This window comes from Lentinus tigrinus, assembly GCF_003813185.1.
Source record: "Lentinus tigrinus ALCF2SS1-7 unplaced genomic scaffold L226scaffold_29, whole genome shotgun sequence".
Lineage (NCBI taxonomy): Eukaryota > Fungi > Basidiomycota > Agaricomycetes > Polyporales > Polyporaceae > Lentinus > Lentinus tigrinus.
The window spans coordinates 100,510-114,470 of record NW_027137938.1 but is presented as its reverse complement, the minus strand read 5'-3'; the positions used below and the strand labels follow the sequence as shown (position 1 = coordinate 114,470).

General features: G+C 55.3%; 4 protein-coding genes across 4 annotated transcripts; 1 reads left to right on the top strand and 3 right to left on the bottom strand.

Annotated features, from left to right (window-relative positions):
- Positions 1-309: 309 nt before the first annotated feature.
- On the bottom strand, positions 310-2,331 carry L226DRAFT_491557 (uncharacterized protein). Its single transcript, XM_067677362.1, has 3 exons — positions 2,227-2,331; positions 2,150-2,159; positions 310-2,094 (listed from the first exon to the last, which is right to left on the bottom strand). Exons 1-3 carry the CDS (start codon positions 2,310-2,312, stop codon positions 538-540), a joined length of 1,653 nt encoding a protein of 550 aa, XP_067531998.1. The 5' UTR covers positions 2,313-2,331; the 3' UTR covers positions 310-537.
- A 1,123-nt stretch (positions 2,332-3,454) lies between these two features.
- On the bottom strand, positions 3,455-8,795 carry L226DRAFT_615457 (uncharacterized protein; the record flags this gene model as incomplete). The annotated part of the gene is made up of 7 exons (XM_067686773.1): positions 3,455-3,656; positions 3,715-4,160; positions 4,215-5,503; positions 5,559-5,741; positions 5,798-5,936; positions 8,578-8,655; positions 8,718-8,795. 7 exons carry the CDS (start codon positions 8,793-8,795, stop codon positions 3,572-3,574), a joined length of 2,298 nt encoding a protein of 765 aa, XP_067531997.1. The 3' UTR covers positions 3,455-3,571.
- A 1,318-nt stretch (positions 8,796-10,113) lies between these two features.
- L226DRAFT_513119 (uncharacterized protein) lies at positions 10,114-12,050 on the top strand. The gene is made up of 3 exons (XM_067678362.1): positions 10,114-10,416; positions 10,475-11,635; positions 11,693-12,050. The coding sequence occupies exons 2-3, from the start codon at positions 10,484-10,486 to the stop codon at positions 12,026-12,028; spliced, it is 1,488 nt and encodes a 495-aa protein (XP_067531996.1). The 5' UTR covers positions 10,114-10,416; positions 10,475-10,483; the 3' UTR covers positions 12,029-12,050.
- A 655-nt stretch (positions 12,051-12,705) lies between these two features.
- Positions 12,706-13,681, bottom strand: L226DRAFT_537994 (PAH2 domain-containing protein). The gene is made up of 3 exons (XM_067681415.1): positions 13,613-13,681; positions 13,215-13,546; positions 12,706-13,109 (listed from the first exon to the last, which is right to left on the bottom strand). Exons 2-3 carry the CDS (start codon positions 13,508-13,510, stop codon positions 12,929-12,931), a joined length of 477 nt encoding a protein of 158 aa, XP_067531995.1. The 5' UTR covers positions 13,511-13,546; positions 13,613-13,681; the 3' UTR covers positions 12,706-12,928.
- Between the last annotated feature and the right edge of the window lie 280 nt (positions 13,682-13,961).

Sequence of the window (13,961 nt, the reverse complement as noted above, 5' to 3'; positions counted from 1 at the left end):
GCCTACGCTTGCGTCGCTTGTGCGAGGCCCTCTGAGGTGCAGCTGCCACAGCGGCGAGGACGGTCCTGTACAGCTGTACCCGGGGTCGGCGACGCTGTATGCTTGCTCCTCGTGCGGTTGTCGGTCTGCGATGGTGCGGCGGGTATGTTCCCGGTGTTGGGGTGCACGGTATGTCTACGTTTCCAGCGTCGTCCTCTTTGATCTTGTGCTTATCCTTCCGTACTGCTGTAGATATTGCGATACTCAGTGCCAGAGAACCCACTGGCCCCAGCACCGAGTGGAGTGTCAGGCTCCGGAATAGTTCAAGGTCTGAGTGCCGCGTTGACTGGGAATTGCTACATATATACAGGATAATATCTTCTTGGCGATAATTTAGTATGACAAGTACACATGAGTTTTGCCTTAGTAACCACGACATGTGGCCCAACTAGAGAGTCCGTTGATGGAAGAGACGACGAAAGAGAGTTCGACATGGCGATTACTGTAGTATAGTTAATAACATACGTGGAGCTGCTCACGACTCGCCCGGAGTCCAGATTACCACTCGTAGATGTGATGAACAGGATCCACACCTGCAATCGTCAACGGAGCTTCGCACTGGGAAAACGAGTATACTTTTGCTTCTTGCGCCTGTTGGTGGAAGGCGTCCATATCAAGAACTTCGTCCGTTGTCCCGCTGCAATAGAACACGAGCATGCTCAGCGACGGGGCGCTGGTGCGCAGCCCGAGGCGCAGCGGGAAGGCCGCATCCGCCGACCATAGCTGGAGCTCTGCCAGATTGGGCGACCTCTCCAGTGCGCGGGAGATCGCGTGCACGTACGCCTCGCGTCTTTCAAGCATGGGCTCCGGGACGACTGCCACGTCCCCGGCGTCCGCAAAGGAGAACTTCCTCAACGAAGGCATATGGGCGTCCGCAAGGAGGTGCACAGCGAGCTGCGCGTGCACGGTGTGCGACCGGTAGCGGAGATCGACGATGTTGTCGAAGGGGATGATGGACTCCATGAGGTAGATCGCATGGTCGTGGCTCGCGGTCGGGTACTCCTTGAAGTCGAGGAGCAGTGCGGAGGACGGACCGGAGGCCCGGACGACGAGGTGGCGGGACGCATGGTCGATCGAGAGGGTGTCGAAGCTAGCTGTGAAGGGGAGCTCCGGGAAGGGGCGTAAATCGCTCAGTGCGCGGAAGGCGTACGCGCCGTTTACGCGCAGGGTGACTGTGGAGGGGAGGGAGAGGTACTGGAGCAGACGCCGCATGGATAGGTGGGACTGGTTGATGCCGAGGACGAGCATGCGCAGGCGCGGGAGCGTGATGGCATGGTCGAGAGGGACCGCGGTCGCACTGGCGATGAAGATGTCGACTAGGACGAGTTCTTCGAGTGCGGTGCAGCGGCCGAGGAAGGTGAGAAGGGTGAGGAGCGATATGGGCGTTCCTCGGGTCATGTGGAGGTGGGTGAGGTTGCTGTACGGGATCCCCGGGAGCCAGCACATGCTTCGTAGGATCAGCATCTTGAGATGAGGCGTGGGACCTGGGAAAAGGACGGGAGGCATGTCGAAATGGATGTTCGGGCGACTGTCGTCAAACGGCATGGCCTCTGTGACGATGCACAAGCGCTCCAGATTTTTTGGGTCAAAAGGGAATAATGTCGTTGTCGACGGGATGACTGAGCGGCGTTCCTTGGGAATGCTGAGGTGGAGATCGCGTATCCGAGGACCGTGTGGGACGAGCGCATGGCCTGCATCACGACACAAAGTCTGCTTGACGTAGACCTGGAGGGGCATGTCTCCGGAGCGTGCGAGGAATGCTGAAGAGGAGTCATGCGAGAACTCGTCGATGACGGTCCAGAACGAGGCCATGTCCAAGGCGATGTGTCTCCAGCGTTGGCAAACGTGGGCCAGAACCGTCCTAGAGCGTACTTCTTCTCCCATCCGTGGGTCCTCATAGCCGTTGAATGGGAAACCGCGACCCCCTGACGGAAGCGCATTCTGGAAGATTATGCCGAGGACTTCGGCGGGGAGGGTGTTAATGGAGGCATAGGTATTGATGCCACTCCTGGCCAACGCGAGGGTGGCAGTCGCTGTCTCCTCCAAGTGCTTGAGCTATATAGTCCATCTTGAGCATAGAAGCAGAACTGCAGAGGACGCAGGAACGTACAACATCCAAGCTACGTCATCCATGGGAAGAATGTACGTGAGTGTCACTAGGCAGAACAACCGAGTCTCGTGACTCACCCCAGTCTTGTGCGAGAGTCGCGCAATGCGCATAACAACCTCTCCGCCATGTCGACGAGTCGAATATCATCAGTGAGCATGGGCATGGCTGGTGTCGAAGTCGGGGGATGGAGAGAAAATTGAGAGGGGGTGGCGGTGTTGCGAGGTTTATACAGCCCAGTCCTGGATCTAGATCCGCGTTTCCACCGCCTGTCGGTCCGGCTTGGCAGAGTTCTTCATTCTCTCAGAGCTTCACGAATACGTACGCTTAACACACCCGTCCGCAAAAGATCAACGGAGCATGACCGTTTGGGACATACCGACGACAAATCGCCTCAGCGAAGCAACTCGGCAGCAATGAGCGATCGCCGCATGGTGATATACGTGCAGGTCTGACACTCCGCAGTGTACGCATGTCTGCTTTCAAAAGACTTGGCATGGAGTATCATGAGCTTGTCATTGATTTATCTGACGTGTTGCGTGCCGGAAAGAGCTGAAATCCGTCGGAGATCAATGCTAACATGGCGATGAATCACAGTGGAGGAGCCTATGATGGGTCAGTAGGATCTCTGTAGAACCTCCTCCCAACACTCTTCAGCACCTGCATACTGACTTAGTTGCGCTGCGCGCCATATAGAATGACGCGTCGCGGGAGAGCGAAACTTGAACTTGCTGCTACTCGCTCGGTGGAACTTATATCCGGCAAATAAGTCGCTAACTTGGAAATTGACATGACATAAAGGAGACTTCTCCGCTGTACCTTTAAAGACATGCCTACCGCTTGGTGAAGAATAAGATGTCAGATAGACAGAGAGGGGGCCACGGGTTCTCGTCAGCCTCAGCGAGGTCGGTCCAGAGGGCGAGACTGTGCCGGAAAAATCCGGATTAAGCACCGCCACTTTTGACTTAGCGCACAACCGCGACAATAACTTGTGGTCGGACGCTGCACTCCTGCGAAGAGCTATATCGAAGACTATCTATATCTCATCAATGGTCGAAGGAGCTGTTAATATGCGTTCCTGCCTGCGGATACAGAGTGGGTATGTTCATCTATCGCGACGATCGCCAGCTGGGCCCGGGGAGTGGCCATGCTATACTCGTGCTCGTCAGGGTGCTCGTGTCGAACAGCGATAGTACGGAACTGCACCCGGTGTCAAAATGCATGGTGCGTGGAGTCCGGCTCGCTCGTTCACAGTCGCTGATCATATTGTGTTGTAACATGGGTATTACAATCCTCAGCGTCAGCGGGGCCAATCGAGCTGTGTACTATGATTGGAAGAGCGATGTGTACTCTACCTCGGCCGATATCGGTACAATATATTGACAACAAACTACATATGAGCTAGGTACCTGGTGATGCCGAAGATCAAGTGCTGCACGTCGGCTCAGGCTTGCGACAGCATGTCCGGTGTTGAGGCCAGTGCGCCCGCTGGCACTGAGTATCGCAGTACCTACAGCAAGATCCGTCAGTGAGCCTGTCAACTACAACGAGCACGCGACACAACGCACCATGCATCGTGACAACGAGAACACTTGCGCACGATCGCAGTGCGACAGGAGCACCACGAGCATGCAAAGAGAATGGGCAGACCGGGATTGGGTTGCATGGAACCGCACCTATCGCAGCTGCACCTCAGCGGCCCGTGGAGGAGCGATGCGAGGGTGGGCTCGTTGTCCGGCTCCCACCACCGCGAGGAAACGTCCGACTGTTTGTCTGCCCCTAGATCCAATAACGGCTCGGCATTGGGATTGAGGGGGCCTACGTTGTCGTCAATGGGCGGCCTATAGCACTCATCTAGCGCATCGAATCGCTTAACGACCGCCGCCCACTTCTTGAATCCCTGAGAGAAGTGACGAGTGAGGGTCTCATGTGCCGCTTTCATTGGACGCTCTGCGGACTCGAAGCCTGGACGCGCCATGATCCTTGCTGAGCGATCGATGCGGTCCCGAAGTAGCTGTTATCGAGCAATCATGGACAAGGAACACATGCAGGCGACAAGTGGTCATACCTTCAGTTTCTTGAACCTTAGGGAATAAGTGTTCCCGGACTGGATCAGGTAGTAGATTATGTTGAGGTCCATGATTGGCAGCAGGTCGCGTAGATCTTCAGGCACAGTAGGGACGAACGCCCGGATATGTTCTCCCATCACGTTCAAGCTCTCGAGACCAGCCTGCCGCATTTTCAAGTGCATTGGCCCTGCTTGCAGAAGGAGCGTCTGAGCCTTGGCAAAGGACAACTCGATCGCAGACACCTCGAGTCGTCGCCGCAAGTATACCGTAAGGCCCGCGAGCTGCAGCCCCTTCGTTGAGGCCTGCAGCGCCTCCTCGAGGTCCTTGCTGTGTTCGGAGAGAATCGCGTACGCGTACGAGTGTTGCAGCTCTCGCCTGAGCACTTCGCGGGCGTGCGCGGCGGCCGCCTCGGAGGGTCCAACGCGAGCGAGGTGTTCCAGAGTAAGCACATCGGCCATGTTGAGGCTATCGGGATCTGTACGGCTCCTAAGAGCCTCGGCGGCGTTGGATAGGAGTGAATCCCAAGTGTCGGGCGTGGAGACCTGGAGAGTGCTTCTCTCAAAGTCCGAGAAGTCGTCCGTACTGTGGATGAATGGGCCGCTCGACAGCAGCGTGGCCATCCCAATACCGAACGCGTACAAGTCTTGATTTTCACAGAGCTTCTTCAATAGGTTGCGAAGCGTCGCCGTGTGTATGCGGATCGACTCCCGCTCGCTCCCCGGTGGAACATTGCGGGATGCAAGTTCCGGAAAGTGGAGGTACTGGAGTGAGCGTGGCTGGTGTCGATGACGGGAGATAGATGGTTGCTCTGTTGCACCGCAAAGGCTGTAGAATACCCACACACAGGCGGAACGGAGGGGAAGGTCGTCACTGTGGAGCAGGACGGCCAGGAAATCAAGGATCCGAGGTAGCGTCTCGGTGTCCTCGCGGGGAAAAGCTGTCGCACAAGCGATTAGAATGGGAATAGCGTGGATTATGGCCTCGTAAGAAACTTCGGGGTCTTCAAGCGTAGTTAGGGCAAGGTCAGCGACGGCGCTGACAGAAAGCCCCGCCGGAAGCTCGGGTCGGGTCGTGAAGTTGAGGCAATGACGCAGAATAACTAATATATGTTCTTCGCTGTACTTGAAGGTGGGCCACGGTGCCTTCCAATTGGTAAAGATTCGGATGAGCCCCGCAAGAACTGCTGTCTTGACCGCCTCGTCGCCGTGCCGTGCAAGGAGGGACAGAAGCGGGAGTAGCGTGAAAGAGCCATCCACGTCTACCAGACGTAGTGCTCGTAGTAGAAGACCTGTTATAATACAATAGGAGTCAGCGGCATACGTAAATGTGAGCGTATGATGAACCTCTTTCGAGCAAACCACGGCAAAGGACCGCATCGCCGCACATATCACCCCAGATGACCGCGACGACACCACAGAACTGCCACTCTTTACGGGGATACGCGAAGTCGAAAAGCCTCGACAGAGATGTGGAGATCATAGTCAGGCGCGTGTGTATCCTCCTCAACCCCTTTCTTCTCCTTGGACCTGCGATTTAGTTAGTGGTTACGTATGTGATCTTGGAGAGCCGTGCAACAACTTACTGGGTATCCTCAAAGAGCGATACACTTGTGATGCTGCTTCATATGGCTGCAGACCTCTTGTTAGGTTGCATATGTTGATGCATGATGCGTCGGAGAGTTGGTCGTTCCCAGGATGTGCCATGATAGCCAGGATTGTCCGCTATGGCATACGTCAGTATTGTTTCATGCAGTCTAAGTGGCCGTAAAAGCCTCGATGCCGGCTCACAGGGACGATGGAAGGTGCGCACTTTTGTAGCCAGGAACTGGTCAATGATATCTTGACGGTTGAGGCCGAGGTTCGTGACGTTCAGTGTTCACTTAGTCATCCGGCGAGTGCCCGGAGCTGCCGGGCCGTAGGTGGGCGTTCTAGGCTCTCTCTTCGGCGAGCTGTTTCTCTCCCCTTTCCCCCTTCCTTCCAGCTTCGTCAATGCGTAGGACGAGACCATACTGAGTGCTCACAGGATTGTTATCTGGGACTGGCAGAGCCGAACCGGAACCGGACGCGGACGCGGAATAATATCATGCAAGACGTAACCTGACCGCCTCGACTCAGGTGTAAACAGCGGTGCAGCTCAGAACCCATACCATAGCGCGTGTAGCTGGCTACCATAGTACATGGCTACATAATGTACTGAGTCTCTAGATAGTCCACAATTCTCACATCGCGAATCGCTGTACTGCCATGCAGTCCACGGTGCACGTATCACCACCCAACGGTTTCTCCAGCGCAGCTCTGGTTGCAATTGAGCCTGAGAGCAACAACAGCCCCTCGCCCACGCAGCTTTCGAATGCGTAGTTATCCTCAAAGTCTTCAGAATCGTCTGAGTCCTCCGACGACTCGTCGTCAGCAGGCTGTAGGTCTTCGTCTTCGCCCCGGGGGTGGGAGTCTTCTCGTCCAACAAGGACAGAGTCATTGATCTCTTCGATTCAGCCGCCCGCAGAGACGTCGGCACCGGAGCATCGCTGCATCTCTTCCAAGAACAGAACCTCTGCCGGTGTGTACCTGCGGTACGACTGCTCAACCCTAACATCCGCAACATTGTTAGCGACCTGAGCCTCCTGGCTAATGTCGATCAAATCAAAGAGTGACGGCGAGATACCTACTTGACTGCAATGTGAAACATCCAGGGGCCCAGTTGCTGAACCCACGTGAACTCTGGATCGCCGTCTTCAGGCTGTGAAATCCCAAGGAACGTGATGCTGCGGCGCGAAGGGAGACCAAGGTGTGCGTCGTGGACGTCGCCGATCTCGCACTTATCGGTCATGTCGCATTTATCGTCCGGATCCGTGGACCAGAACCCCCAGGGCCAGTTGAGCCCCCAGTCGAGGCTTTCGCGAGGGTAGTCTGTATGCGCTCGAAGAAGAGCTTCTCAGGCACCTCGTCCGAATCCGGGCATGCGGTGTCATCCGCTTTTGGGAGCTTGACGAGCCAGGTGCGCGTCGAAAACTCCATATATTGCACCGCGGGAAGTGTCAATGCCGCATGTAAGCACTACGACGCAGACGAGTATTTTGTTCTGAGACTCACAGACAGCTAGGTCCCCAATGTTCTTATACAACTCACACAGTCGATATGCTTCTGTCATGAACCACGGCCCGAGCCATGCGAACACTGTAGTGCTGGAGCGTAGAATCCAGCGGTTCTTGAGACCGTGTACGGTGTACCTGGATATACAACGGATATCGTTGAGCGCATGAACCGAGAGCTTGAAAGATAGGATTAACGTACCTCCTCCATCGCTGCTTAGCAACACGTCCGTCTACTGATCGGAATCCAGGCATCTCCTTGCGATAGACGATGACGACATTTTCTTTTGGAAGGCGAAACCAGTCTGAGGTGGCGGGCGTGTCCTTTCCTGTCAACCGTGGGCCATTACAGTAGAGCCCAGGCAGCAGTGCCATCTTCGTATAATCGTCGCACTCTATCCCCGGTATTAGTTCCAGTCTTGAGATGGACAGCGTTTCTCCTAGACGCGGTATGCGAAGAGACCGCCAGCAGATTCTGAACCCATCGGTGCCATCTTGGAGTTTCGCTACCCTCATGTAGTTGTACCACAGCGCCTCCAGATAGTGATACCGTTCCGATTTTGGTGCTGTGGCGTCAACGCTATCGGTTCTGTAAGCTATTGCAATTTGCGAGCCGCACGTCAGTACGAAAGGTAGCCCGAACTTGAATGGTACCGTGAGATGATACTTGCCCTTTAAAAGAGAGCGGGCCTCCGGTTTAAGACGAATTGACTGTAGTCAGCGTCCATGAGCATCGTCAACCGCCGACAACCACTGTTAGCGTACAAAACGCACCACCTATTCGAGCCACACCGATTCTGGCAACGGGTCGAGACACAGGTATGAGGGATCTAAGGCGACCCTTCCGTTTGCACTGACGAGAAGGTGGTCCTCCTCCAACCTCTAAGACTGTTTGGCCGTTCAGCAAACCGGAAGTGTGACCCTATAACAGCTCAATTGAGACTCACAGAGCGACAACTTTTAGCGCGGCGGAGCATGTCAGGTTTATTTCACAAGTAAGAAATCCCTGCCTGGAACGACGGATGAGCGGTGCTCGAATAGAGATTTGGTTCCAGCTTACAGCCATGTCTTTGGCCTGAATATATGTGGCAGGAAGTTGACAAGATGTTTCTTCTTCGGCCGAGTCATGAGTGCTTCTACTTTGTGAAGCGTACTGTACTGACGCGTCAGGAGCCCCCGGTGTATCAGGATGATTCAAACAAAGCTCACCTGAGTAAGCCGTCAAGGCTTTCATCGGTCCTCGAGGCGTCTATTGTACCTTCGAAGCAACGCACAGTGTCGTATATCGCCTGCGTAATACGAGCAGCATGCTCGGCCAGCGAGCGAACACCGTCCCTCGTGTCCTTGATCTCCTGCAAGTAAGGGCTTCAGTCCAGAGTGCGGTGCTAGAGAAGATTGAGGATTGAGGACGAACCTTCGCCATCTCCGCCGGGACGGAGAGGGACTCTGTGGCTGCTTCTGCAAACCTGAGAGTACAGATCAAGACGTCCATTACTGCGACGTCACCAGTGCATGGTAAGCATGCCTTGCCTCCAGCACACGCAACAACACTCACCGTAACCCCCGTCGCAACGTAATCTCGGCCGCGGAGTTGAAAGGAGGGGAAGAGAGATCACGCCGTGAGGATTTGAGAGGCCGCTGCCCCACGACGGCGCGGCCTTAGTAAAGCCCCATCGTCTCCAGGCATTGAGGTAACAGTCAAGAACAAGGTAGTCATGCGGAAGACAGACTTCCCAGCCTCGCTACAGCTCAGGGCAATGTTGAGTCGGATTTTGTGCCAGGAGGGAGTGTTTGTACATACCAGATTAGAGAGGCGCGCCCAGCTGTCACCACAAGAACAAGGTGATGGGCGGCTACGTCAACGCCGCCGACGATCATACAGGGTCGTGCTCGGCAGGCATCAACCATTGAAGTTATTCGATATTATTCCCAAGCGGCAGCTGTTGTCGAAATATGTGTCAGAAATGGACGTTCCGTCGTGTGGAAGATCGATAGACACAGGATACGAGGTTCGACGCACCAACGCTTGACTTCAACTAACGTCACAAGAACCGGGCTTGCATGCCGCCGGAATGGATGCTGAGAGTACGAGAGCACTGGAAAGGAGTTAGAAATGCACGAACTGAATGAATTTACAAAGACTACCGTACTAGACTGGCGCTGTGCCCGTACTGCGAGTCTGTACTGATCATCGTCACACGACGTCAACTGGGACAGGATGCTGTCAGATAGAACGATAGCACGGGATAAAAAGAGTATAGACCTGCGTCGGACGGTGTTTTTGGTGTCCACAGCCTGCGGATTCTGGCACAATGGTATCGACGCTTGAAGTGGATGGTGGTCAAGTTAGCGGGGAGCGGACCTCGCGGACCGGAAAACCGGTGTCTGTTTGCCGGACAAAGCCGGACTTGTTGCCCTTTGCCTCTAACCACGACAAATCTGCAATAAGTGCGATGTCTGGATGCTTCAACATCTTGCTCCTCTTTCTTACTTTCTATGTTGGAATAGAATTGCAGACATGCGCCTCAAGCTGCCTTGACGACTTCGACACGTCGGATAACCAATCATGCCGTCCTTCGCCCGCAGATCAGATCGTACATGCCAGAATTCTCGAGGCCGTATAGGACACTCACTCAGACGGCTGTCAGACGAGGCCTATGAGGCTCGGGTATCTACCTAAGTGAGTATGTCTGTCAGGCGCTCCCCGTCCGATCTCGTCGTCGTTCTCCCGTATATTTGGAACGACTGATGCAAAAGTTACAACCAGTACTCACTGTAACCATGAGGTACTCATCCGTCTGTGAGGTCTAGAGGATAGGTCTTGCTCCTGCCCAGGTTCCCGGGCTCGCGATTCAAAAAAGCAATAGGGATGCTCTCCGCTACCTTCCCGTCACGTGTACCAGTTGGCGCTTCTGGAGTCCGGGGCGTCCTCGACCTTCGCCTCTCTTCCTCTTCCCACCATCTGCCCCCCGCACGGAACTTATCTGCGCTTTGTCCTCCTTTGCTCAAGCATATCAGTACCTGTGGCGGACCACCGGACGCATTCCACCATTAGTACTCTATCTACGCCAGTGTCCCAGTTCAAATTGGTGGATAATCAACGCGTATACCGAGTGAGGTCTCCAGAATGCTGACTATATGCGCTCTTATTGACATAAATCATACTCCAAGACCCCATCAATGGCTCTCGTCTTGCCCCTCAATTTCGATATTCTGCGCGAGATCGCCCGGTCTTCGGACAGGCAGACTTGCGCTACCCTCATCCGCTCGTGCCGATTCTTCTACCAAGAGGCCGCCAAATGCGTCTTGCACGACCCTGTGACCTTGCGCAACGATTCAGACGTGCGCAAGCTCGTGCGCTTCCTCGAGCCAGACCACTACGCTCGTGCTCGATACGTACGGACGCTTCGCCTGGATGTTACCCAGACGCTCTCCCCCAAGGATCTGCGTGCCCTGGAGGATACCATTGCTCAGATGACGCAGCTCGAGCACCTCCTCATCGATGAGGGAGAAGAATTTCTGGAGTCCTTTCCGACCTTGGGCAACGCTCTCGCGAACCTGACCTCGCTTCGCCAGCTCCACGTCTGGTATGCTGGCTCGCTCACTTGCAACCTCCTCAAAGCAATGAAGTCCAATTTCATCTCGATCTCACTTGGCTGGATGGGCTCCGACGAAGACTGGTTCGCTGAACAGGACATGGACGACGAGGAGTGGTCCACTCTTCACCCCGTTCCTCTTCTCGCAAAGTGGTGCTCCAGCCTCGAAGAGCTCAACTGCGAGTGTTGGTACACCGCCTCGAAGCTACCGACGTTCACAGACGTCTACCCCAGCATGCGCCGCCTCAATATCGAACGCGATGACTTCCCGCTCGCTGCCCCGTACATCCGCGCATATCCCAACCTCGCGCGTCTCTCCGTCACCACGGATCACGTCGAGGATCTCAAGTATCCGGAGGACAGGCAGCGTCTTCATGAGCACCGCATCCGCAACATCCGCGATCAAGAAGCCGAGGACGGTCCCGGAACGTGGCAGAACCTGGAGGAATACGTCGGGTCTCTCGCCGACCTCTACCTCCTCGGTCTCACTTGTCACATCCCACGAGTGATGTTCTCCGCGGAGATGAGCGATCTCGACCTTGAGCTGCTCTCGGCAGTTCTCGCCTGCGCCAACCCCAAGCATCTCAACGTCGAAGGCGATGGCGCACTCCTCGCGCATTCCTCCCACAGCCTCCCGGTTATCCTCCGCGAGCCGGATTTGTCGCGTCTGGAGAGTCTTGTCCTCCGGATCCACATTCGTCAGGAGCATGAGGAGCTAGATGTGGGCGCGGCATTAGTAAGTCCGCGAAGTTCATCTGTTACTGTATCTGAATCCTGACAACCTTTTTCGCAGGACGCACTGGGCTCCGCTCTGGCACAGCTCCCCCTCCGCCGCCTGAGGCTCCGCATCGTCAGTTGCCTCGACCCTACACCGTCAGGCTTCTGCATGTCTCGGCGCCAGAGAGAGTTGATTATCCAGCAGGCTCCCTTCGCTCATGCGGAGAGCACTCTCCGGGACTGGGACGTCGACGCGTTCATGCATGGACTAAGAGATGCGCTTCCTTCGCTTACGGATGCTAAGGTCGACATATTAGGTCCTCGTGGCAGCAACCGCCGTCGGCAGATTGTTACAGAGCACGCGCATCATTTCATCATGAGCGGAGATCCTGCCTTGTACGAATTCCGTTGAGTCAGAATCCAATTTCCCGTCTTATTGTGTGTCTCCGTGCTAAAACTCGACATGTATTTGTGCGCTTTGTACTCTGCTACCGGACAAGCCTGTCCTGGCTATACCCGCTCTGCCTGTCATTGTATCAGCTGATGTAGATTCTGCATGTCGAACGATTGTCGACTCGATCTTGAGACTTGTCTTCCCTCCTGCCACAGCGAGTCTGACGCGTTCGGTCACACGTGACGACACGCGTTGGTCACATATTTGCGACGATCGGAGAACGTACAGGGATTGCCAGTCGGGGACCCTCCATTTCCCTGTTCAAGGCTACTTCTCCGCCATCCGCACTGTTTCCCATATCCGCAGCTCGCGTCGGTTGGTCCGTGCTGGCGCTAAGTAGTGTATCGCATGGCTGCTCACGCCGTACTGTACCATTTCACTCAATTCGTTTTGTCACATGTCACGGGGTCCTCCAAATGGCGAATATTTGCTTCATGTCACAGGTCACAATTGGGCTTCCGGCGCTTATGGGCGCTCCCGGGCGGCGCGCTGACGCGCGCACCTTATTTAGTCATTTTGTGATGATTTTCGCCACTTGTCACAGGTCACCACCCCTGGTGGCGAATTTCGAACCTTGTCTGGCCGTGTCACAGGTCACAGGGCCTGGCGAATTGAGTGAAATGGTACAGTATATCCCATTGTAACCCAAGGACAAAGACTACATCCAGATCATCCGTATCAAGTACATAGTACACACATACGTCCCGCCCCCTACGACACGCGTGCCTAGATCGGCTTGGCGCCACTATCCCTCCAATCCACAATCCCCAAGGGCAGGAACACGTTCTTCGACGAGCAGAGGCATCGACAGCTTCCGAAGGTCGGGCTCCGGCGGCTCATGACAAGAGCCGAGGTGCATCAAGCGGCATTCGTTGCCTCCGTTGTGATACCAGCGGGGGTGGTTACGCTAGGATCGGGATTGACCGTAGTCTCGGGCATGCGGTATCCTGCGGGGAGGAAAGTGGTGAAACCTTGGATGAGAGCTGGATGGCCGTGGAATAGGTTGGACACGCGTTCAATAACGCCTGGCGTATCAATCCTGTATACTCTGGGTCAGTATGACCAGAGCATAGCAACCGCGACCTTCCGCTTCGTGCCTTGTATTCCAAACCGCACAGCGAGGTGAGGGTAGACGAGCACTCACCGTAGACTCTTGAATTCCTTCATGGTATCCAAAAACTTGGCATAGACCTCCGGCTGCTGCGCAAATTGGGCCTTGACAGCGTCAAGGTAGCTGAGCGCGTCCGAGAAGTTGAGGGCTCGTGCTGGGCTATCGAGTTGCTGCGCGGATACTCCACTAGTTGGGTAGTAAGAGTAGGCCGCAGTAGCATGCGGCTCAGCGGGGAGTGGGGGTTCCGAAGCCTCGAGCGGGGTATTAGTGCGAGAGATCGAGGCCCTGGGAGAGTCGCTCGGTGTGTTGGTGTTGTCTCTGGCCTCCATTCTGGTTGATCTGGTAGTAAGGATGCGGTCACTGTCCTGGGCAGTCATGGTCTTGTCAGGCTTCCAGTGGTGCCAGCGAGGGCGTGAAGACGGCATTCCCACCTGCAATTGTCTGTGCAAGTACACTCCGACAAGCTTTGAGCCTGAAAGACGAGGAGTGGCGAAGAGACAGAGACAAAGCCTGGCGAGGACGAGTGGCACCTTGGTAGCTGACCGTAATAGGAAGACGGAGAGGCAATCGATTTCTTCCTGATTATGGGTGACAGCGCGGGATCGGACCGCGGCGGCTGAAGCCTTTCATGGGAACGTACTGGAGACTGGGCCCTGGAGAGCGAGAGCGAGATAGAGAGCGCGGCTTATCCGGACCGGAATGGTATGTGGGCATCTACGCGATGTGCTCGAAGTCAAATTGCTTGAGGTTGTCCTACCATGTACTAGTATGCCCACTTCT

Coding starts and splice junctions, on each gene's coding strand:
- L226DRAFT_491557 (XM_067677362.1), bottom strand. CDS start 2,312: ATGCCCATGCTCACTGATGATATTCGACTCGTCGACATGGCGGAGAGG.
- L226DRAFT_513119 (XM_067678362.1), top strand. CDS start 10,484: ATGGCTCTCGTCTTGCCCCTCAATTTCGATATTCTGCGCGAGATCGCC. Junction 11,636..11,692: donor TAGATGTGGGCGCGGCATTA/GTAAGTCCGCGA, acceptor CCTTTTTCGCAG/GACGCACTGGGCTCCGCTCT.
- L226DRAFT_537994 (XM_067681415.1), bottom strand. CDS start 13,510: ATGGAGGCCAGAGACAACACCAACACACCGAGCGACTCTCCCAGGGCC. Junction 13,110..13,214: donor AAGGAATTCAAGAGTCTACG/GTGAGTGCTCGT, acceptor CAGAGTATACAG/GATTGATACGCCAGGCGTTA.